The 23452-nt window shown below is 42.4% G+C and overlaps 1 protein-coding gene and 1 long non-coding RNA gene across 10 annotated transcripts in view; one reads left to right on the top strand and one right to left on the bottom strand.

The window, feature by feature from the left end:
• The window catches only part of trim2a (tripartite motif containing 2a), a 59958-nt gene that overhangs the window by 12287 nt on the left and 24219 nt on the right, over positions 1-23452 (bottom strand). For 3 of the 9 annotated variants that reach the window (XM_071407005.1, XM_071407002.1, XM_071407007.1), the window contains exons 2-7: positions 11287-11468; positions 9470-9710; positions 8657-8808; positions 6523-6703; positions 3775-4498; positions 2322-2425 (exon numbers count right to left, since the gene is read on the bottom strand). In XM_071407005.1, the coding sequence (XP_071263106.1) occupies positions 2322-2425; positions 3775-4498; positions 6523-6703; positions 8657-8808; positions 9470-9710; positions 11287-11423 (1539 nt within the window). In that variant the 5' untranslated portion in view covers positions 11424-11468. Of the gene's footprint in view, positions 1-2321; positions 2426-3774; positions 4499-6522; positions 6704-8656; positions 8809-9469; positions 9711-11286; positions 11469-14597; positions 14972-23452 lie in introns of those variants that run through there. The other 6 variants (XM_071407003.1, XM_071407006.1, XM_071407001.1 and 3 more) reach the window with 6 other exon arrangements.
• LOC139578886 (uncharacterized) lies at positions 15217-20121 on the top strand. The gene is made up of 2 exons (XR_011675637.1): positions 15217-15334; positions 19105-20121. It is a non-coding gene; the product is annotated as an uncharacterized lncRNA (long non-coding RNA).

Genomic DNA, 23452 nt, shown 5'->3' with positions numbered 1-23452 from the left:
TAACTACCACTGTTATGTACAGTACCAGTCAAAAGTTTGGACACACCTACTTCTTTATTTTTTACTATTTTCTACATTAGAATAATAGTGAAGACATCAAAACTATGAAATAACACATATTGAATCATGTAGTAACCAAAAAAGTGTTAAACAAATCAAAATATATTTTATATTTGAGATTCTTCAAAGTAACCACCCTTTGCCTTAATGACAGCTTTGCACACTCTTGGCATTCTCTCAACCAGCTTCATGAGGTAGTCACCTGGAATGCCTTTCAATTAACAGGTGTGCCTTGTTCTTTCCTTCTTAATGTGTTTGAGCCAATCAGTTGTGTAGTGACAAGGTATGCAGAAGTTAGCCCTATTTGGTAAAAGACCAATACCATATTATGGCAAGCTCAAATAAGCAAAGAGAAACGAAAGTCCGTCATTACTTTAAGACATGAAGGTCAGTCAATGCGGAAAATTTCTAGAACTTTGAAAGTTTCTTCAAGGGCAGTCGCAAAAACCATCAAGCGCTATGATAAAACTGGCTCTCATGAGGAAGACCCAGAGTTACCTCTGCTGCAGAGGATAAGTTCATTAGAGTTACCAGACTCAGAAATTGCAGCCCAAATAAATTCTTCACAGAGTTCAAGTAACAGACACATCTCAACATCAACTGTTCAGAGGAGACTGTGTGAATCAGGACTTCATTGTCAAAATGCTGCAAAGAAACCCCTACCAAAGGACACCAAAAAGAAGAAGAGGCTTTGGCCAAGAAACACGAGCAATGGACATTAGATCGGTGTAAATCTGTCCTTTGGTCTGATGAGTCCAAATTTGAGATTTTTGATTCCAACCGCCGTGTCTTTGTGATACACAGAGTAGGTGAATGGATGACCTCCGCATGTGTGGTTCCCACCGTGAAGCATGGAGAAGGTGGTGTGATGGTGCTTTGCTGGTGACACTGTCTGTGATTTATTTAGAATTCAAGACACACTTAACCAGCATGGCTACCACAGCATTCTGCAGCGATACGCCATCCCATCTGGTTTGTGCATAGTGGAAGTATCATTTGTTTTTCAACAGGACAATGACCCAACACACCGCTGAAGCACTCCATCACTCTCCTTCTTGGTCAAATAGCCCTTTCACAGCCTGGCCTACACAATCCCCCGACCTCAACCAAATTGAGATGGTTTGGGATGAGTTGGACCGCAGAGTAAAGGAATAGCAGCCAACAAGTGCTCAGCATATGTGGGAACTCCTTCAAGACTGTTGGAAAAGCATTCCACATGAAGCTGGTATGCACAATTTCCATCAAGGAAAATGGTGGCTACTTTGAAGAATGTAAAAATATATAATATATTTTGATTTGTTAAACACTTTTTGGTTACTACATGATTCCATGTGTGTTATTTCATAGTTTTGATGTCTTCACTATTATTCTACAATGTAAAAATAAAGAAAAACCCTTGAATGAGTAGGTGTCCAAACTTTTGACTGGTTCTGTAAATGGGATAAAATATTTGAATGAAAGAGTCTAACTACAGTAGAAACTTATTTTATCATGCCTAACCTTTATTACATGAAACAACAAATTATGTGCTCACTCAAAAATGAATGTGTGCTGTGGTAAATCAATCAATTAAAACCTATTAGTTTGTCAATTTCCATTATTCATCTGGTACTCAAGCCATGTAAATCCACAGATCAACAGCGCAAATCTACAACGACAAAAAACTCACAAAACACAAGTGCTTGTATGTTCATTTGATGGAACATATTCTCAGCCCTTTCCAAATCAAATGTATTGAAGGGAGGACGGACAGCTGATGGTTGGTCTCCATGGAGATGACAAAGTGCAGGTCTCACCAAGCTAATTATGTTCAATAGCGATGATGAGTCATCCCACAATTCCCTCAGACATCTCCCTCAGGCGAAGAGAAGAAGCATAACGTGCTTGTTGATCCTACCTTGAACAACTGGTATCATCTGAATATAAGACATCCTACTGTACAGTGTTAACACTTTTCACTAGTTCTCAAAGTGGTTATGTAAACGCAATCTATTATCGCAACCCATTATATGACTGCTTGTTCTCTTTTGAAGCCAAATGTTTTTACATTTGTGTGACGGGTAACGTTGCCTTGAGGCCTTGAGACCTCTAACAGTAATGCCTGAGCATTAGCTCAACAGGCCTTGGTCAAAAATAGTGCACTAAGGAATAGGGTGCTATTTGGGATTCAGTCATGGTCTTGAGTGGCGTAAATGACATGGGTTTAATTCATGATCTATGAAATAGAGCTAGAGATGACATTATCCAGCCAGTTCCCTTACCTGAACACACTGGTTATTGCTGTCTGCTATCAACACCTTGCCTACTGAGGAGGCAGCCACACCCTGTAGATTGGTGAATTCCCCTTTGTTTCTTCCCTTTGTACCTGGAAGGCATGAAATAAACAAGTGTCAAATTCCCCCGTGATGCGTATTCATCATATGAGTGTAGATTAAGAGTTTCCCAAGTGAAAACATTTTGACATATGATTTCTTTTAAAGTGAACTGTATTATTCTTACATTGGTCAGTTCTCTGAGTAACTTTTTTCCAATTCCACACAAAAACTTTGACTAGTAATTCATAACATATTAGTGTTGTCATGGTACTAGAATTTTGACTTTGTTACCAATACCAGGTTTAGTATCACGATACTCGATACCATCCCAATACTCGACACCAAAATGATACCACAGCAAAAAAAAAGGTATTTTCACCAAATTCACAGAATGGCACTTGATCCAGACAGAAAAACTCAGCTACTGCTCTGTTCAATTGTTTGGCCTCTTTGGACTTCATTTTTTTTTTTTTACATCAAAATGTTAAATCAATTATACAATCATAAAATCAATTTGACTTTGTTTTTACCAATCAAACTACATAACATAAATGGTAATAATGTATTTGAATGGTAAATCTTTATTGATAAACTGGGTAAATTTGGTCCCGTGTGGCTCAGTTGGTAGAGTACAGCGCATGCAACGCCAGGGTTGTGGGTTCGATGTCCCACGTGGGACCAGTATGAAAATGTATGCACTCACTACTTTAAGTCGCTCTGGATAAGAGCATCTGCTAAATTACTCAAATGTAAACGTAGCCTAGGCCATTTCACAATACAGGTGAATGCATATTCAACAGGAGACCAATTAAGTGAATGAATAAAGATTTTGGTGACAATCGGCTTTCAAATCAGTGCATTTTGCGTTACAGTCTCCATTTTAAATCACAAATAAAGTACTACGGTAGTAAATTGATGTTTGCTTCCGCTGTAAACTAGCAAGGAAAGTTAGCCTACAAAGCTTGATGCAACTGAGACTCCTTGCATTGTAAAGTGATCTAGCCTGTATGGACATTGTTTTGCGAACAGTAATTAACAGTTTCAACATGTCGTTTGCGCATTATTCAAGTGTGGTAGCTCCCCACTCTGCACAGAAGTTAACATGATGCAGTCCAGACTCCCAGTGCAGGCTATCAATGAGTAAGTGGAGCAGGCACGGTGTGCACCTCACAATATAAGCGATAGAGTTGATCCGTGAAACACATTTTTACAGAAGTACTGAAAGTAACCAACATTCAAGTACCGTACCGATTTTTATGTTCCAGTATCAAAAAAGTACAAAAGTTTCGGTATACCCTATACCGTACAACATATGTATTAGGTGAACGGTTCCTTTAAATGTGTTAGTTGAACCTTCCCTTTAAATCTGTTAAAACACCAATGATAAGGCAACCATTACCGATCCTGAAAATTAGGTCATCTTCGATGGGGTTCTCTTTCCTCTTCCCTGTGCTGTACATACTGGCTGGCCTCTTGATGGCCTTCTGCTTGACGTGGCTACTCCCCGGCGACTTCAACCTCTTCTTAGCGCTCTCCGTACTGGGCGACACATCGGCCGACTTTGTCGCTTTAATCTTAAAGGGACTCCCCTTAATATGCTGGTCATACAGACGCAGCGACAGCGTCAAACTACCCTCTTTCGGCGCCGTGTACAGATACTCATACGTCCCGTTTTTGTTGTCCAGTATCTCGCCGTCGCCCACGCTACCGTCCGGCGTGGCAATCTCCGCCGTGATGTTGGCTTTCCCCATCTTACACAGCTCACCGTCCTTGTCCTTAGTCGTGATGGTGACAGAGGTGGGCAGGCCCGCTACGCACTGCCTCAGGCCCTCGCCCGTGGCCACCGTCTCGGACGCCACAGCATTCGTTGTAACTATAGTACCCAGATTGTGGATTGACTTCTTGAGGCCCTCCGTCTCCACCAGGAAGTCCAGCTGGTCGTTCTCCCCGGGCTGGAGGGGGAGCTCTTGGCTGGCCAACTCGCTGAGTCGCTCACTCATCTGCTTCTTGACGAGCAGGACCTCGGCCTCGGTGCCGTGGCTCAGGGCCTGCTCAGTGAAATTGCAGCTGCTGTTGATGCCATCCTGGCCCTGGAATAACGTGTCCAGCTGGGCTTGGAGCACCTGGGAGAAACACAATGTAGAGAGGGGAAAAGAGTGAGGGGGCGGGATAGTAGAGGGGGTGAGGGCGTAGAAGGGTGTCAGGTGGGTGTGAATGGAGATGCACATGTGGGCATGCAAACATCTGTCAGTGTGAGGGGCTGACAACACACACACACACACACACACACACACACACACACACACACACACACACACACACACACACACACACACACACACACACACACACACACACACACACACACACACACACACACACACGTGCAAACACTGTATACAATCTGTCAATGTACACACATGGATGCATGTGCACATACACGCACACACACATATAAACAATGTAAATACACAAACATGGTCAAACGTCTGATCAACAAACACATTCACCTAACAAATGTGTGCACACAGACACATGCAAATATACACTGCAAGCAGGGAACTGGAAACATACACACACAACAAATGAAAACACACATCTGCTTTTTGACAGCTGTCCATATGCCACATGAATACCATTTGATTTGCTGTGTTGAGAATAAAGCTACATTTTCAATTACCAAGAATAAACATTGCAGACTAAGCTAAGGAACAGCTTAGAATTGCAGACTAAGCTAAGTGGACTTTTGACACATCCACTGGTATAGTCATATGGAAGAGGGTCGACTAACTATAAAAGTTATCACTTGTTAACATAACACCACAGCACAAAAATGCTACAGAGCTGGGTTGAAAGACTGAGCATCGCACGCATGCACACACACACAGTCTCACTGTCTCTCACACACACACACACACTCACCTGCATCTGGCTATCACACTCATCCTCTTCGACAACATGAGAAGCCATTGAGCTCTCAAAGTCCCCAGCCAAAACTACTTTCTCCACCACTATCTATATCAAGCCTTGCTTCATACTGTATAAGACTCACAAGACTAACACAAAGATATTCTAGATAGAGAAAGAGGATGTCCCAAAGGCAGGGAGAAACAGTGCACACTCACTTAGCGCAGTGCACTGTGGAAACCTACACCACTGTACCTACCCACTTTATCAACCCTTCTCTGCTTTCAAGACTCACCCTCTCTTTAAACATGAACAGCTCAGCTAGCTTGCTTGCTAGAAAGATACAGCACTTTCAAAGCCTAAATTACCAACTAGATAAACACAACGACAACCCCAAAGCCTAGATATAGAAAAGTAGAAAGTATCCACAGTCCACACCCTATAGGAAAGGGCAGAAAGATTAAAGTCCTCCCTTCCTTTGTGCAGCACTCTGTCTGCTCTAGCCAGCCGGTCCTACTGGTGAATCATTCCCATGTGATGGTGCTCTGCTCCCTAAGGGGAGGGCGTTGGGTGCTAGGCCAGCCTGGTTGATTGGTTCTCTGGGCTGGGTGGGGCATCAGCTTCTCTGCCCTGGCAGTCAGTCTCTCCTCCCTTCCAGCCCTCCCCAAACCATGTTTTATTTAATCATTTCTCAGAGAACAGCCTGATCCACAGCTGAGCCACTGGCATGCAAAGTAGAAACAGTGTAAACAGAGCCTCTGCTGCTGTGTGGGATAGTAGAACGAACGGAGGACTTTATTTATATTGCTATGTTATTGATCCTTTATTAATACAGGTTTAATTTAATATTTTAGGATAGAGATTTGTTTCTAGGAAGGCACATTGGAATCAGAAAACGTTTCAGTTGTTGTAAAATTACCACCTATTGCTTTCAATAAATACTAGATTTTCAGATTGGGAAGAATCTACTTTCAGTATTTTTCTTGTTTACATTCTGAGTATAATGCTGTTAATTCTTGGTTTAAAAACTATGCCCATGTTTAGAAATGTATTTCCTTTATCTCCTAATCATTAATCTACTTACCTTCATTGACCACCTGCCTCTAATTTTGTATCATATTGAATGTGTGCACTAAACAAATTGCCAAAACAATCCAAAACAATCAGAAACCCACAAGAAAAGGTTCAAATTAATGTCCCACTCAACCCCCCCCCATTTATCAAATGTCGGGGGCCTCACCTTCTGCTTGAGGCCGTAGTTGACCTCAAGCTCCATGAGCAGGACACTCTTGCGGACGTTCAGGGTCTTCTGCAACTCATCGAACGTGGTGTGGATGTCCCCCTCGATGGAGCTCTTCTGATTGGTCAGCTGCTGCAGGATCTCCGACAGCACCTGCAGGGCCGAGTCGATTTCAGGCAGCCTGAAGGAAGGGAGGGAGTCAGAGGGTAGGTGCGATCAGTCTTAGGTCAAAATTAGCTGACTGTGACGACATCACTTTGAAGGATGGAGCGCATTGTCCCTCAAACTACTGGGCCATCGGGGATAATGCTTAGGTTGCCTCTGATACATATACAGTGCCTTCGGAAAGAATTCAGACACTTGACTTTTTCCACGTTGTTAGGTTACAGCCTTATCCTAAAATTGTCCCTCATCAATCTACACACAATACCCCATAATGACAAAGCAAAATGTTTATTTTTATGTTTGTTAATTAATAAAATAAATAAAAAATATCACATTTACATAAGCATTCAGACCCTTTACTCAGTACTTAGTTGAAGCACCTTTGGCAGCAATTACAGCCTTGAGTTTCCTGGTATGACACTACAAGCTTGGCACACCTCTATTTGGTGAGTTTCTCCCATTCTTCTCTGCAGATCTTCTCAAGCTCTGTCAGGTTGGTTGGGGAGCGTCACTGCACATTTATTTCCAGGTCTCTCCAGAGATGTTCGATCGGGTTCAAGTCCGGGCTCTGGCTGGACCACTCAAGGACATGTAGAGACTTGTCCCGAAGCCACTCCGCGTTGTCTTGGCTTTGTGCTTAGGGTCGTTGCCCTGTTGGAGGGTGAATCTTCACCCTAGTCTGAGGTCCTGAGTGCTCAGAAGCAGGTTTTCGTCAAGGATCTCTGTGTACTTTGCTCCGTTCATCTTTACCTCGATCCTAACTAGTTTCCCAATCACTGCCGCTGAAAAACATCCCAACAGCATGATGCTGCCACCACCATGCTTCACCATAGGGATGGTGCCAGGTTTCCTCCAGATGTGATGTTTGGCATTCAGGCCAAAGAGTTAAATCTTGGTTTCATCAGACCAGAGAATCTTGTTTCTCATGGTCTGAGAGTCTTTAGGTGCCTTTTGGCAAACTCCAAGCGGGAATTCATGTGCCTTTTACTGAGGAGTGGCTTCCGCCTGGCCAGAGGAACTCTGGAGCTCTGTCAGAGTGACCATCAGGTTCTTGGTCACCTCCCTGACCAAGGCCCTTCTCCCCCGATAACTCAGTTTGGCCTCGCGGCCAGCTTTAGGAAGAGTCTTGGTGTTTCCAAACTTCTTCCATTTAACAAAGATGGAGGTCACTGTGTTATTGGGGACCTTCAATGCTGCATAAATGTTTTGGTACCCTTCTCCAGATCTGTGCCTCGACACAATCCTGTCTCGACGCTCTACGTACAATTCCTTCGACCCCGTGGCTTGGTTTTGCTCTGACATGCACTGTCAACTGTGGGACCTTATATAGACAGGTGTGTGCCTTTCCAAATCATGTCCAATCAATTGAATTTACCACAGGTGGACTCCAGTCAAGTTCCAGTAAAATCTCAAGGATGATCAATGGAAACAGGATGCATCTGAGCTCAATTTCAAGTCTCATAGCAAAGGGTCTGAATACTTATAAAAAATAAGGTATCTGTTTTTTATTTTTAATACATTTGCAATAATTTCCCCAAAACAGTTTTTGCTTTGTCATTATGTGTAGATTGCAGAGGAATCTGTTTTATTTAATCCATTTTAGAATAAGGTTGTAATGTAGCAAAATGTGGAAAAAGTTAAGGGGTCTGAATACTTTCGAAGGCAAAGCCTAAGGTCCAAAATGGGTCGATGAAGGACTTTGAGTCTAATAGGAAAAATCAATACACTAGTGCAAATTGGGGAAGAACATATGATGTATTCTGTGTACAAATACAACCAAAGATGGCGCCATTAACCCACTTTCCCCAGGGGTGTGTGTTGGGCCATTACCTTTTTTTGACTGTGTCCAGTGCAATTGGATGTCATAATTATTATTAAATGGTTATTTTCTGGTTGTAATTTGTTTAAATGGATGTAAATATGTCATATAATGTCTTGGTGTCCCCCAGGGGTATGTATTGGCCTCTACCGGTTTTTGACGGCGTCAAGCTGTTCCTGCAGTGAGGCCTTGTGCTGCTCGACCACATCTTTGAGGGGTACAGTGGGGTGCTCGGCATGCTCGCCGCTCGTACAGTCCTGGCACATGGCTGTCTCACACGGTGGACAGTAGAACTCCATCACCTAGGCAAGAGCAAAGCAAGAGTTTAAAGGTCAAGGTGAAGGAACGGTATGAGAATCCATTTTCTCCTTACTTTTTCCTTCCCTCTGACATGATTGCAAATGCATACTGTGCAGGTGTGCGAAAGCACTCCCCAAATATTCCCAGAATATATGAGGGCACAAAACACCGTAGATATTTACTAACCCTAATATTTATTCCCTCTTAACTATATAAAAAAAAACACCACACAAGTAATCTAAAATCCCCCAAAACATCACACTCTGTTGTAAACCTCTGTATCAAGCATTGAAGCAAGTCATTATCCACACTTAGGAGTTCAGTGCCAGTGTGGTAGTGCCTCCATGACAGTAGCCCATAAAAATAAACCTGTTGCTATGGTGATGAGAGAGAGAGAGAGAGAGAGAGAGAGAGAGAGAGAGAGAGAGAGAGAGAGAGAGAGAGAGAGAGAGAGAGAGAGAGAGAGAGAGAGAGAGAGAGAGCGAGAGAGAGAGAGAGAGAGAGAGAGTTGAATGTCACGGAATCTCCAGGTGAGATTCCTTGACCATCACTGTAATTTCAAGGTGACCTATCGGTAGAATAATAACGTTATATGGACATTGATAGATGGAAATTATTATCTGTGTGTGTGTGAGAGAGAGTCTGTCTGTCGTTATATCCTACATTTCCTACGTGGTTGGGGCAGGAGAGCGGTTGTCCCGTGGCCACAGAGCTGATGGTCTCCAACACGGCATTCTCCTGGCTGCGGCTGTCGCTGGGGGGCCGCTGCAGCACATCCATCAGGTTGGTGATGAAGAAGTTGCTCTGCAGCGCCGCCACGCCTTTCTCCGGCAGGATGGACGTCTGGCGGCACACGGGGCACGACAGCGTCAGACTGTGGGCCGGGATGTAGTTCTGCAGGCACCTGGAGAGGAGAGAGGCGGGTAGGAGGGCGGAGTTAAATGTCAGATGTGGATATACTTACTAGTGTTTCTAGACTATTTCTATACCACCACAGCCCTAATACCTGTCATGACAGAAAACACAGGCTACACGCCTGCATCCCAAATGGCCCCAGGTCAAAAGTAGTGGCCTAAATAGGGAAGAGGTTGACATTTGGGATGCAACAACAGATATATGTATCATACATCTATGTTATTATGACTCGTCTAGTATATTCTGCTTGAATCAGGAAACAATCTTTTTTTACAGGATCAAATCCTAAAATGTTGTAGTAGCAGACTACAGGGTTATTTCCACCATACACCAACAACACTGACTTCTAATACCAGTGAGTGACTCTAGAACACATTGTATGAAGGGGTGGGATTCACAGTCACACACCGCCTAGCCCTAGATAGCGTCCTGCAATACGTTTAGGTACCTGATTTATGGGAGAAGAACAAAAGCCCAGAAAAAGGTCCCACAAAATATATATATACAGTATATGTATATATCAAAAACAACTTTAAATGGCCTATTGAATTGCTAGTTTGATTTCATTCTATCTAGTCATATACCATTTTCACAGAGACGCTGATTCACTGTTTCACCACTGATGAATTAAGTCGTCCGATGGTCATCAAAGTCAACACAGAATTAAAATGGAAGAAAAACCTAAAGTGTCAATCAAGTTAAAGTTTTCTGCCCCTCAAAAACGAATTGAATTTTTATATTCAGCACACAGTTGCCTGCACCATACTGACTCCGAAATGAACAGAGAGAGACTAGACAGATGGAGAGAGCGACAGAGTGGGGAAAAAGAGAATGGGAGAGAAGACAGACAGAAGAAGGGTAGTTGAGAGACATAAGACAGAGAGAAGGGAGAGAGACACTCAGAGACAAAGACAGAAGGAGAAAGAGACAACGATAGGGAGAGAAAACAAGCAAAAGATAGAGAACGAGCAAAAGAGAGCAAGAGCATCTTGGTACAACAGCATCATCAAATCTAATTGAGTAATGTCACGCTCTAGATGCTATACAGAACAATGAGACAGGCAGAGACAGGCACTGAGCTCTCCCTTCTTCTCCCAGGGACAAAGACAGCTAGTCTAGGAGGGTGACATGGACAGACCAAATGTGGTCACAGAAAAGACAGCCATTTTGTGAAGCTACAGTATTTAGTTTATATATTCAGCTAAGTTCCCTATCCATGACAAAAGGAGAGACACTCTATACATATTTGGTTATGTCATCTTTAATCCAAGGATGTGTGATGAGCAAGCATCACTTTCTATCACCCTTAATTGGCAGAATATTCACACGTTTGCCAACCGATAAATCACACTCTCAAAGACAATCAAGCTCACGCACTCTCCCAAACTGGACATATAGAACAAAAATGAGACAGGCAGCGCGCGCACACACACACACACACACACACACACACACACACACACACACACACACACACACACACACACACACACACACACACACACACACACACACACACACACACACACACACACACACACACACACACACACACACACACACACCTCTCACAGAAGGTATGGAGGCAGGGCAGCACTTTGGGGTTGTCGTAGCGGTCCAGGCATATGCTGCAGATCAGGAACTGCTTGTCGATCTGTCGCACCACAGGGCTGGGGATGCTACTGGAGCCTTCACTGGCCATCCTAATACTCTGTCATAAAGTTCCCTTTTCCTCTCACCCTGCACCCTAGAGAGACACAGAGAGAGGGGGGTTAGAGGGGTTCACACACATACGCACGGATGCCCATGTTAAGACTTCGACATAGGGGGAAGTGGGTTTTGGAGGTATGCACACACACGTACAGAAGTGTCCGAAATGTTGTTCGCATTCCCAACCAGTACGCACACACACACACACACACACACACACACACACACACACACACACACACACACACACACACACACACACACACACACACACACACACACACACACACACACACACACACACACACACACACACACACACACACACACAAAGAGATCAAAAGGCAAATTCACAGACACACAAATCAGCTGGAAAGAGAGACAAAGGTAAAAGGAGGAGACACACGTCAGCTGCTTGCTTCCTCCCATCCTGCCCCTCACCGAGACAGGAAATGCCAAACACACAAACACACAAATCACAGTTCTGTCACAGCAACAGCAAAACATCTCAACATAGTCCACATATCAGTATGTATATGAACAGCAGAGGGTCCAAGTATTAATGTATGATCTTAAATAATATTTCCCACAATATGGCCTATGGCCGATAAAGCTAAGGACATAACCATCACACACAATGGCATTATGCACACACATTATATTGCACTGCTTAGTAGTAGTCATCAACAAGTCTATGAAATAAAATCACCCTCAAAGAACATGGAATAAGACCTAAGAAGTTAACTGCTCATTCAATGACTTACATAAAACAAAAGCATACAGATTGACAACTACGACCATCCAAAAGAAATTAACCTTTTAGCATTTTGGCTAAATCACAGTCATTTCAAATGAGACACAGACGCTGTGGCATTTCAAATGAGACACAGACGCTGCTTGGGGAACAGATCTGATCCCCAGGGGCTGGTCCCAGACCTGTTTGTGCCACCTTGCCAACTTTTGGCATTGCCATGCCAAAAGCACCAACAGATTTGGGACCAGGCGAACATGACCCATGGCTGGTAGGGGGAAAAAAGACAGGTAGGAGGTCAATCTCAGGCCATGGCACCAGCTGAATAGCAACAGTAGAGCCAACAACTGGAGACCAAGCAATTCTGGATACGGATACGAGCCACAGAAGAGTAGAACGTCCCCGAAAAATAAGGAGAGAAAGAAAAAAATATCCACTGTGGTTTTGGGGCCTTGGCCCTTGTCAGTACCCCTCAAAGAAGAACATTTTCAGGAGCCCAAGGCTTAGGCTGGCCATCAGGCATCCCTACCCAGGATCAATAACTCAATTTGGGGCTTGGATGATCTCAAAATAGAGTTTTTGCTATGGCTTCAGTGCTATGCTAGGTGGATGTTTCCAGAAAAAGCACTGAGTTATGAATATTTGATAACAAAGTGAAAGCAAAGCAGCGCATGTACAGTAGAAGCTTAGTGATGCCACTGAGGACAGAGTTGAGTGCTGAGCCATAGGAAAAGTAAAGTACAATATACCGTTCAATACAAGCAGGCCTCAGACTCATGAGATTGTACTGAGTACTGTACTGTGCTCTACTCACTGTACTGTGCTATCCAATCTTGTGAAACGTGTCTATGATAGGTTAAAATGTGTGAGCAAAGCATGTGTGTCAGCTAGCTAGCTGTCTCAGGTTGTATTTAGGACAGGCAAAGAAACAGGACGCCTCTGCCGCTTGTAGAAAAAAGGCCCTGAGGGAGACTCTCCCTCCCTCGCTGATATCTTGTACAGTATGTGCCAGAAAATAGCTTGACGGGAAAAAAGAAAACCGTTGTCATGGCTACCGGGATGGAGAAGAGGTCAGCCCCTTCACTTGGTTTAACCCTTTCCATATAGTTTGCTTAAATCTTAAATGCTGACTACTCGACAGTAGACAGCAGAAGTCAAGTCCTTCATAGTGTCTGTCGCTACCTTATCTAAGCTACAATATTTACATAACTTTGGTTGTGCGGCCCTTGAAGCTTAGTGGGTTTTAGCCAAGCGGTGGATTGAGATAAAAAAAAAAGAAGCTAGATTTATCTGGAAAGCTTTGGTATTACGTCATTACACAGTCCTTTTCACTTCCTTGGTCAACTATGGGTTAACTCTCCACATGTGGGGACTCGGGACCTTAAAGAGGATGACAATATGGTTCACGGTGTATTGAGATAACCCCGAAGATTTATGACACCATAACATTCAATAAACAAAGAAAGAGATTCGCACACTCTTAATGAAATGCTTCCAACAATTGAATGGGGTAAACCTAATAACCAATGTTTCAGCAACGCAGTGCCTTCTTCAGGGTTACATAATGAATGCTTGAACCAGGTTATGTAGGAATATTTTTGGGTGTGCGTCGGCTTTTTTAATCATAACACTCAATATCTCAAGGGAATCTAATAAAACGCAGTATATACTGTTGATCACAATTTTTACATTGAAAAATCAACCGGTACATGCAAACACAAACCCAGCACAACGAAAGCCTTGTCAATCAAATAGATGATTGGATGAACCACAATCCGGCTCCTTCCCTGATTGATCAATTCCATTAAACATCGCTGCATACCTAGGTGGATTTGCAGTGCATGAAAGATGATTATGAAAGTGTTCCACAAATCCTTCTTTCAGACTCAGACACAACACAACAACAGACACCACGACGACAACACCAAACACAGACAGGACACATACAAAACTTATGTCATCTCACAAAGGGAGGTCTCGCCGTTACATAATCTTTATGTAAGGCAGCGTGAAATGCAACTAAATAAATCCTGCTTGATTAAATCCATCCAATATGCTTCTAGCAGAGTGTCATAGGCAACAGATGACTGATGACAAAAGGTAGATTTCTGTTAAAGATGTCAAATTATCTTGACCAATCAGAGAAGCCGAGTGCAACTTACATGAGAAAACATAGATATCTGTAGATATCAGCATTAACAATGACCCTATTTGAAAATGCCCAACACTAGCCAATCAAATCAATAAACAAAACCACAAATCCATTACTCCAGCATACACAGTGCATTGCCCGAATGTGATGACATTGCTAAGACACGATATAAATCACTCTAAAATCCCTATCCCAAACACTCAGTCACAGCAATCAACAGGGGTCCCCACTAAGCCGATATAGTAAGCGACACTGTCACCCACCCAGAGCTACCCGTGGCAACATGAGACTGTGCCACCGTGCCATCTACCCACCGCGTTCTGTAGGAGCCCTACCATCGCCGAGTCATCCTCGGCTTAAAACGCAGCGCACGCTTCTGCCCTCTAAAGACACTCCTGTCCAGGGAACAGAGAAATGACGAGCTGCTTAAAGAGCTGCTAAGCTTGAAAAGAGATGACGCCACATATCAAGAGCAGAGAGTTAGAGTGAGAGGAGGATTAATTGCGAGAGCCAACAGTGGAGACCTATGTCTGGACTCGTAGCCAATCAATCTCTTACATCTCTTTCCCTCTCCCTCCCTCCTTCTGTCGCTTTCCTCCCTCCCTCTTACTGTCACTTTTCCTTTTTCCCATCACCCTCTTTCTGTCTCCCTCTCTCTCCCCTCTGTTTTCCACTCAACCTATATATCCCTACCTCTCCCCATCCCTCCCTCCCTCCCCCCCTCCCGCTCTCTCAAGTTAATGCTGGCTCACTGCAGAAGAGCAGGCAAAGGATCCTGGGAAAGGGATGCAGCAGCGTCAGTAAGCAGCAGGGAGCGGATTGGCTGGCATCTTGAAGAGTGACCAATGAGACAGGGAACAGCCGGCGTGGGTCAGCTCAGCAACCAATGATGCAGAAGCTAACAGGATCAAAGGGAGCAGCAGTGTGCGTGTGTGTGTATACCCATATTGCTGACTCACTGCACAGGCGGAGAGAGAGAGACAGGGAGATGGAGATAAAGGTAGGGAAAAGAAAGGGGGGAGCAGGGAAGAATGAACATTGATTAGGGCATGGGAAAGCCAGGGAGATATTAAAGAAGATAAAAAATATATAGAAGTCTAGAGAGAGACTACAGAGAGTGAACAAGACTAGAGCAGTGTTCCCCAAACTCCCGGTGCACTTTTGTTTTTTGTACCAGACGGCTGATTCAAATAACTAACAAATTATTAAGCTTTGAATCAGCTGTGTAATGCTAGGGCAAAAACCAAAACTTGCACCCCTTGGGGTCCTGAGGACCGAGTTTGGGAAACACTGGACGAGCGAGAGAGAAGCAGTGTGCTGCCAGTCGGCCTAGATCAAAAAGGCAGCCTCAATGGCACATGCATGCACATACACGAATACAGACCCACACAAATAAATAAACACGCACACAGACAGTAACTCGCAGACACAGTCGGACACACACACACACACACACACACACACACACACACACACACACACACACACACACACACACACACACACACACACACACACACAAGTCAACTCTAAACAGCGACAGCGGGGAATTGAGGTCAACAGCAACTCGGTAGGTAGTACGAGCATTAGAAATGACAAGACACTTGATCTGATCACAATGTAACTAAGATATGGCAAAGCTGCTGCCTTCTGTCTAGATAACATAGCCTATAACATTTTGCAGTTCAGAATGACAAAATTTGTGAGGGCATCCAGAAACATGACAGTATGCAAATGTGACTAAAATAATGTAGTCTTAATTCTCAATTCAAGCCTTCTGCGTAGACTTGGGCTGCATCCCAAATGGCATCCTATTCTCTATTATAGTCCCTAAGGTCCCTGTTCATAAGGAGTGCACTATATAGAGAATATGATGCCATTTGGGACACACCCTCTCTGCTCTTGCATAATGAAACGGCAGGTTTAATCTCACTCCCACTGTCACCTCATTGAGCAGGTCCTTAAATACTATGATTAAAAAGGAAAGTGGAATTGCACTAGCCTGGTCCTTGTCATACCAAGGAGTGGCATGATGGAACAAACAGAATGGTACTCAGGCTAGAATTTCCCTCTTATCTGTAGTTCAGATTAGAGGTCGACCAATTATGATTTTTCAACGCCGATACCGATACCGATTATTGGAGTACGAAAAAAAAGCCGATACCGATTAATCGGCCGATTTTAAAAATGTATTTGTAATAAAGACAATTACAACAATACTGAATGAACACTTATTTTAACTTAATATAATACATCAATAAAATCAATTTAGCCTCAAATAAATAATGAAACATGTTCAATTTGGTTTACAACAAAGTGTTGGAGAAGAACGTAAAAGTGCAATATGTGCCATGTTCCTTGCTCAGAACTTGAGAACATATGAAAGCTGGTGGTTCCTTTTAACATGAGTCTTTAATATTCCCAGGTAAGAAGTTTTAGGTTGTAGTTATTATAGGAATTATAGGACTATTTCTCTCTATACGATTTGTATTTCATATATCTTTGACTATTGGATGTTCTTATAGGCACTTTAGTATTGACAGTGTAACAGTATAGCTTCCATCCCTCTCCTCGCGCTACCTGGGCTCGAACCAGGAACACATCGACAACAGCCACCCTCGAAGCAGCGTTACCCATGCAGAGCAAGGGGAACAACTACTCCAAGTCTCAGAGCGAGTGACGTTTGAAACGCTATTAGCGCGCACCCCGCTAACTAGCTAGCCATTTCACATCGGTTACACCAGCCTAATCTCGGGAGTGTATAGGCTTGAATTCATAAACAGCAGAGCTGCTGGCAAAACACACAAAAGTGCTGTTTGAATGAATGCTTACGAGAATGCTGGTGCCCACCATCGCTCAGTCAGACTGCTCTATCAAATCATAGACTTAATTATAACATAATAACACACAGAAATACGAACCTTAGGTCATTAATATGGTCGAATCCGTAAACTATCATCTCGAAAACAAAACATTTATTATTTCAGTGAAATACGGAACCGTTACATATTTTATCTAACAGGTGGTATCCATCAGTCTAAATATTCCTGTTAGATTGCACAACCTTCAATGTTATGTCATAATTACGTAAAATTCTGGCAAATTAGTTCGCAATGAGCCAGGCGGCCCAAACTGTTGCATATACCCTGACTTTATGTGCAATGAACGCAAGAGAAGTGAAACAATTTCACCTGGTTAATATTGCCTGCTAACCTGGATTTCTTTTAGCTAAATATGCAGGTTTAAAAATATGTACTTCTGTGTATTGATTTTAAGAAAGGCATTGATGTTTATGGTTAGGTACACGTTGGAGCAACGACAGTCCTTTTTCGCGAATGCGCACTGCATCGATTATATACAACGCAGGACACGCTAGATAAACTAGTAATATCATCAACCATGTGTAGTTATAACTAGTGATTATGATTGATTTATTGTTTTTTATAAGATAGGTTTAATGCTAGCTAGCAACTTACCTTGGCTTCTTACTGCATTCGCGTAACAGGCGGGCTCCTCGTGAGGCAGGTGGTTAGAGCGTTGGACTAGTTAACCGTAAGGTTGCAAGATTGAATCCCTGAGCTGACAAGGTAAAAATCTGTCGTTCTGCCCCTGAACAAGGCAGTTAACCCACCGTTCCTAGGCCATCATTGAAAATAAGAATGTGTTCTTAACCGACTTGCCTAGTTAAATAAATGTGTAAAAAATAAATAAAAATAAAAATAAAAAAATTCGGTAAATCGGGGTCCAAAATGACCGATTTCCGATTGTTATGAAAACTTGAAACTAACCCTAATTAATCGGCCATTCCGATTAATCGGTCGACCTCTAGTTCAGATAGCATGAAACCGATACGGAGATAAAACGGAGACACAGGATTGATCGGGATTGAAGCCTGGTCTCCAGTGAGGAGGCATGTACTAGCCAGGAGGGTTACCCACTTGACCACAGCTCTGGACAGTACTGCATGATTACCAGGATGCTTGGGAGGCTAGTAGACATCTAGAGAAATTAGAATCAGGTCATGTGGGCCTATGTGTGATGGATGGATGGATGGACAGAGAGACTGGAAAGGCTTTTATAGAAGTGAATTGCGTGAACTGTACCAATAAGGGCACAATTGCACAAGCATATATCCAATTCATTGCCTGCAGAATTTCAAGTCGAGATGCATCACAACAAGAAAGTCTCTTTTCCAAGAAGTGCAGATAGAAGACTGAACAAGTGTTTTGTCCAATACCATGATGCTGCTGCACATGCTACACATTCTTATACCTCAATGCCTCCCAAAAACAGAGCATACGCAAAGCCAAAACAGGGTTGAAAAGAAAACAATCCACTTGTCACGTTCCTGACCTTATTTCCTTTGTTTAGCCTTGTTTAGTTGGTCAGGACGTGAGCTGGGTGGGCATTCTATGTTATGTGTTTCTATGTTGGGTTCATTGCATTAGCCTGATATGGTTCTCAATCAGGGGCAGGTGTTTTACGTTTCCTCTGATTGAGAACCATATTAAGGTAGGCTGTTCTCACTGTTTGTTTGTGGGTGATTGTTGCTGTGTCTGTGTTTGTTTCACCACACGGTACTGTTTCGTTTCGTTCGTTTGGTCCTTCCTTCCTTCCTGTTCGTGCGTTTATGTTCTCAAGTTCAGGTCTGTTCACGTCGTTTTGTTATTTTGTATTTTGTCAGTGTTCTGTTTTGTTGGATATCATTAAAATTCAATATCATGAACATTCACCACACTGCGCCTTGGTCCTCCTCTCTTCCACATAAAGACGAGCGTTACAGAATCACCCACCAAAACCGGACCAAGCAGCGTGGTAACAGGCAGCGGCAGCAGGAGCAGCGCAAGGAGGAATGGACATGGGAGCAGAGTCTGGACTACACTACGTGGGAGGAGATCAACAGGTGGGCGATCGACCCAGGGAGAATGCCGGAGCCCGCTCTTCCACATAAAGACGAGCGTTACACCACTAAACAAGACTGTATTCAACGAAAGGATTCTCCTCTTTTATTGGGTCTGAATCAGAACTCACTCGACCAAACTTGACCCATAGCCACAGGCTCATAGCGTAGCATGCTGATGGCGAGTGTTCCAATCCAGTGCTTTACACACAAAAGCTGTCTCAAATGGTAACCTACTCCCTATATAGTGTAGTGCACTACTTTTGACCAGGGCCCATAGGGCTCTGGTCAAAAGTAGTACACTATACAGGGAATAGGGTGTCATTTGGGATGCACACATCATCTGGCTTTCAAAGGAGTTCTTGCTGCTAATACTATACAACTCAGAATGAAGAGTCATCAACACATTAGTAACCGCGCCAAAATGCGCATGTGGAATGCCAAGAACGTGCACTGAAAAATAATGATCTTTTACTGCAAGGATTTTTAGGATAGCTTGATATTGGTAATTCCATGGTAACGGAATTGCGTTGAGTCTCAGATTGTTCACTTAAAATGTAAACCAAACAATTGATTGCAAAGTTTAACAAACCATACAACTCTATGCACAAGGACAACTTTTAACAATTTACACTGAACATTTTACAAAAACACATTTACTGGAAGAACTGTGCAGAGGCAAAGTTTGGTAAGATAATTTTGGTAAAATGTCCTTGAGTCCATGTTAAAAATATCTAAATGTTTTAAATATGTTTAAATATCTGCTTCGAATTAAGATTCAGCGATGTCGGCAGAAAGAATGGGATGTTAGCTATAACATGACACATTGACTTTGAAAAAAATCTATTTTGGTTATTGAACTACATTAAAAGTGGATTTACACCCTGTAATGGAAATGTGGTAACAGAATTTCATCAAGGGTCCCTGGTCTGTTTTACACAGAAATCCATAATTGTGGATATTAATGTAATTATCTTCATGGTGATGTATCCTAAATAAGTACACAAAAGGTATAAATATGAAATATCCTCCAATGCATATTTGGGTATTATTTTTAACACATTATTTTAATGAGCTCTGCCCCCAAACAAGACCACATTTGGTTGGTCCGAACCAAATATAAATCAATCATAGACATCTTTTTAGACATCAAAGTACAGCACATTAATATACTTAACTCGTGTGCTCCACTGTGTACTGAACTCCACAGTTCAGTACTATACTTTTCTTTACTGCACTCTACTGTGCTGTACTATACTTTTCTTTACTGTACTCTACTGTGCTTTACTGTGCTGTCCCAACTTGTGAACCCAACTGTGGTTTGTGACTATTATAATTTCCCATTGTAGCCTATTCAATTGCAGAAATTCTGTTACTGATTTTTTGGAAATTCCATTTTGAGTTTTAAATCACTTAATAATTCATAAACAAAATTGACAACAGTAAAAACACTAACTAATTGATAGGTTTACCTTTACTTGTTACTTCTGTGAACTTTCATTATCCTCCCTCCTCATGAGGGAAAGAAAATAGAAAATATCTTAAAGATATGTGGGATTTGGTGACGGAATTGAGCCACAAAGCAATGTTTCTTAAATGTACAGAAGGCTGAAAAATGTATCCAAAACAAAATATTAAAAAGTGTTGATATTAGTTGGCAAGGGATTTTACCTCAAAATTGTGCTTTGATGTATTTCTAATACATTTTTAAACTTTTTCTGGTAGAGGTTTTCTAAGACCCTTTTTCCATCTGTTTGACCAGAAGTCAAAAGCCTTTGCTTATTCCTAAAAAAATATATAATAAAAAAAAAATGGTTTAAATATCTATATATGCCTTAATTTTTCTAAAATATAGACACCCAACAGCAAGATTTAACTTGGGGTCTTTTGTTTAGACATGTAACATTAACGTTAGCTAGCTAAACAATGAACTATAAACCCAATCCATAGAGTACTAGCAATACAAACCGATTGTCATAGCTAGCTAAAGTTAACCAAATGGGTTCAATGTTAGCTAGCAAGCCAGCCATCGAACTTCAGCTAGCTAGCTAACAGCAAGCTTTACCCTCCAATGAAAACAGCTTTCTGACAAAATTAGAAACGTATAATATCTGAAACTGTAGCCAGTCTCTTACCCGTCGTATACATGGATGAAAGCTTCACGGCAGACTGCAAACCCTTTCATTAAATAAGACGTCCTGTGTCGTTTCCGTTTAGTTTGCACATCCTGCTTGGCTCGTTGTGTCAAGTCACTCTGGTTCACACCAACTGTGTGCAATGCCATAAGAATCATCAGATCTTTCTCCCTCTCTGTCTCAGATGCCATGGTTGCCCTTAGTTTGAAGATGCAATCCGGAAACAGGTGTTTTATACAACAGCCTTCTGTGTTCTCTTTTCGACTCCTTGTGCATTTGCAGTCAAACGCCAGAATTCTATTAATCTCCTTATCATACTCTGCTTCTACTAGACATTCCACTGATTTCAAAACTCAGTCAACTTCTTCCGTGACAACACTGTTGATCGCCGTTTCTTCCCCATCACTGTCATCAGAAGACTCTACACTGTCTTCTTCAATGAAAATGTTTTTACCTAAATCAGCAATTTCCTCATCGTCTGATTCATTTTCAGAGTCAGCATGGCACGATAGTCCTCCAGAAAGTAGTCCATCACAACTTTTCCCCACTGACCTTTGTCGATAGTGCCTGATAAATTCAGGGCAGCAATGTTATTGAGAGCAGTAGCAACATATTTGCAGTTCTCCATGGCTAATGTTATATCTTTCGAAAAAACTGCAGTAGAAAGGATAATCTACGCATAACGAGCATCTCATTTTATAGACACAAGATGCTACATTGCAGACCAATCTGAAACTCATCTCTCGGCATGTCCAGCCCACTCATCATCTCAGCCATTCCTGACTAGCGGGAAGGTTCCTGACTTTTTCTTTGGCTAAACCAACTAGGCTCGTAATTTAACAACTTTATTCGATGGCATAAAATTGTTATTAAGGCACATGAAAGCTCACATATTCGAGAAGGCATTTCTGCCCCACAAAATGCATTTTGATAAAAACAAATGTTTTACGTTCAAACAGCTCTCCTATGAAGTCGTGACTTGCGACATACACCTAGTTTCCTGATACGGGGCCACAATTTGAAATGCTCCTATGAACTTCACGTTGGTGCTGTGCTCATGCCACGTTTTACACAGAAATGACCATATCTAGTTTGAGCCTGGTTTGAATTCCAAACAAGATAGAAAGAAAGAGAAGTCTACAGTAATTCATTTTAAAAAGGTGGATACACCCCAAGGTTGCCTCTCAAAATGGCACCTTATTCTGTAATTCATTTAACAAAGGTGGATACACCCCAAGGTTGCCTCTCAAAATGGCACCCTATGCTGTATATAGTGCACTACTTTTGACCAGGGCCCATAAGGTGCCATTTGGGACGCAAAACAAAACAATGACCAAACCAACAAAGCTGATGAAACTACAGTTAAACAAATATATTATTGGTGCAATTTAATCACAGGAGGCAAAGCATAACAAGCGTGAACAGCTCTATCGTTTATAATAATTACCATAATTAGTGGGAAATGAAATGTAGTGTGTAATTTATCAGGCCACTGATTCAGAATTTCACACTACACGAATCAAATCACAATGACTCTTACCGAGGGGGAGAGAACACAAAGCATATGAGAAGTTTTCAATAATAACTTATTAGCAGCATGAAAGTAAATCTAATCAAGAGAATATGGCCAGTTAGTCTATCAGCAAACAACATTTGAGTCAATAGCAGAAGGGCTTATGGATATACGTTTTCATTGTCAGTGCAATCAAATTATGTCATTGGTCTGTGTGCATCTGCTAGGAGATAGGGCTGCTAGGAAATAAACTAGTTCTGTGTAACCACAACAGAGTAAGGAGAACCAGAGACTACAGAGAGATCACAGACTAGATACTAGTCCCTTACTGAGATTTTTTTTTAAACTGATCAGAGAGGTTGTGGAGGAGGAGGTGAGGACGCTGGAAAGGGGATGTAGGAGGATTGGCTTGGATATAGCAGGAACAGGGATGGTAATTCCCAATCATTACGTTTGCGTACATGTGCATCCATGCTTGTGCACCCACACCACCCAGTCAGTCCATTTCACCATTCCAGCTGTGAGCTCTGTGTGTCTGTGTCTGTGTCTGTGTGTGTGTGTGTGTGTGTG

The sequence above is a fragment of the Salvelinus alpinus genome, chromosome 6 (genome assembly GCF_045679555.1).
Source record: "Salvelinus alpinus chromosome 6, SLU_Salpinus.1, whole genome shotgun sequence".
Taxonomy (NCBI): Eukaryota; Metazoa; Chordata; class Actinopteri; order Salmoniformes; family Salmonidae; genus Salvelinus; species Salvelinus alpinus.
The sequence above is the reverse complement of the archived record's forward strand: the minus strand, read 5'-3'. Positions and strand labels throughout refer to the sequence as shown.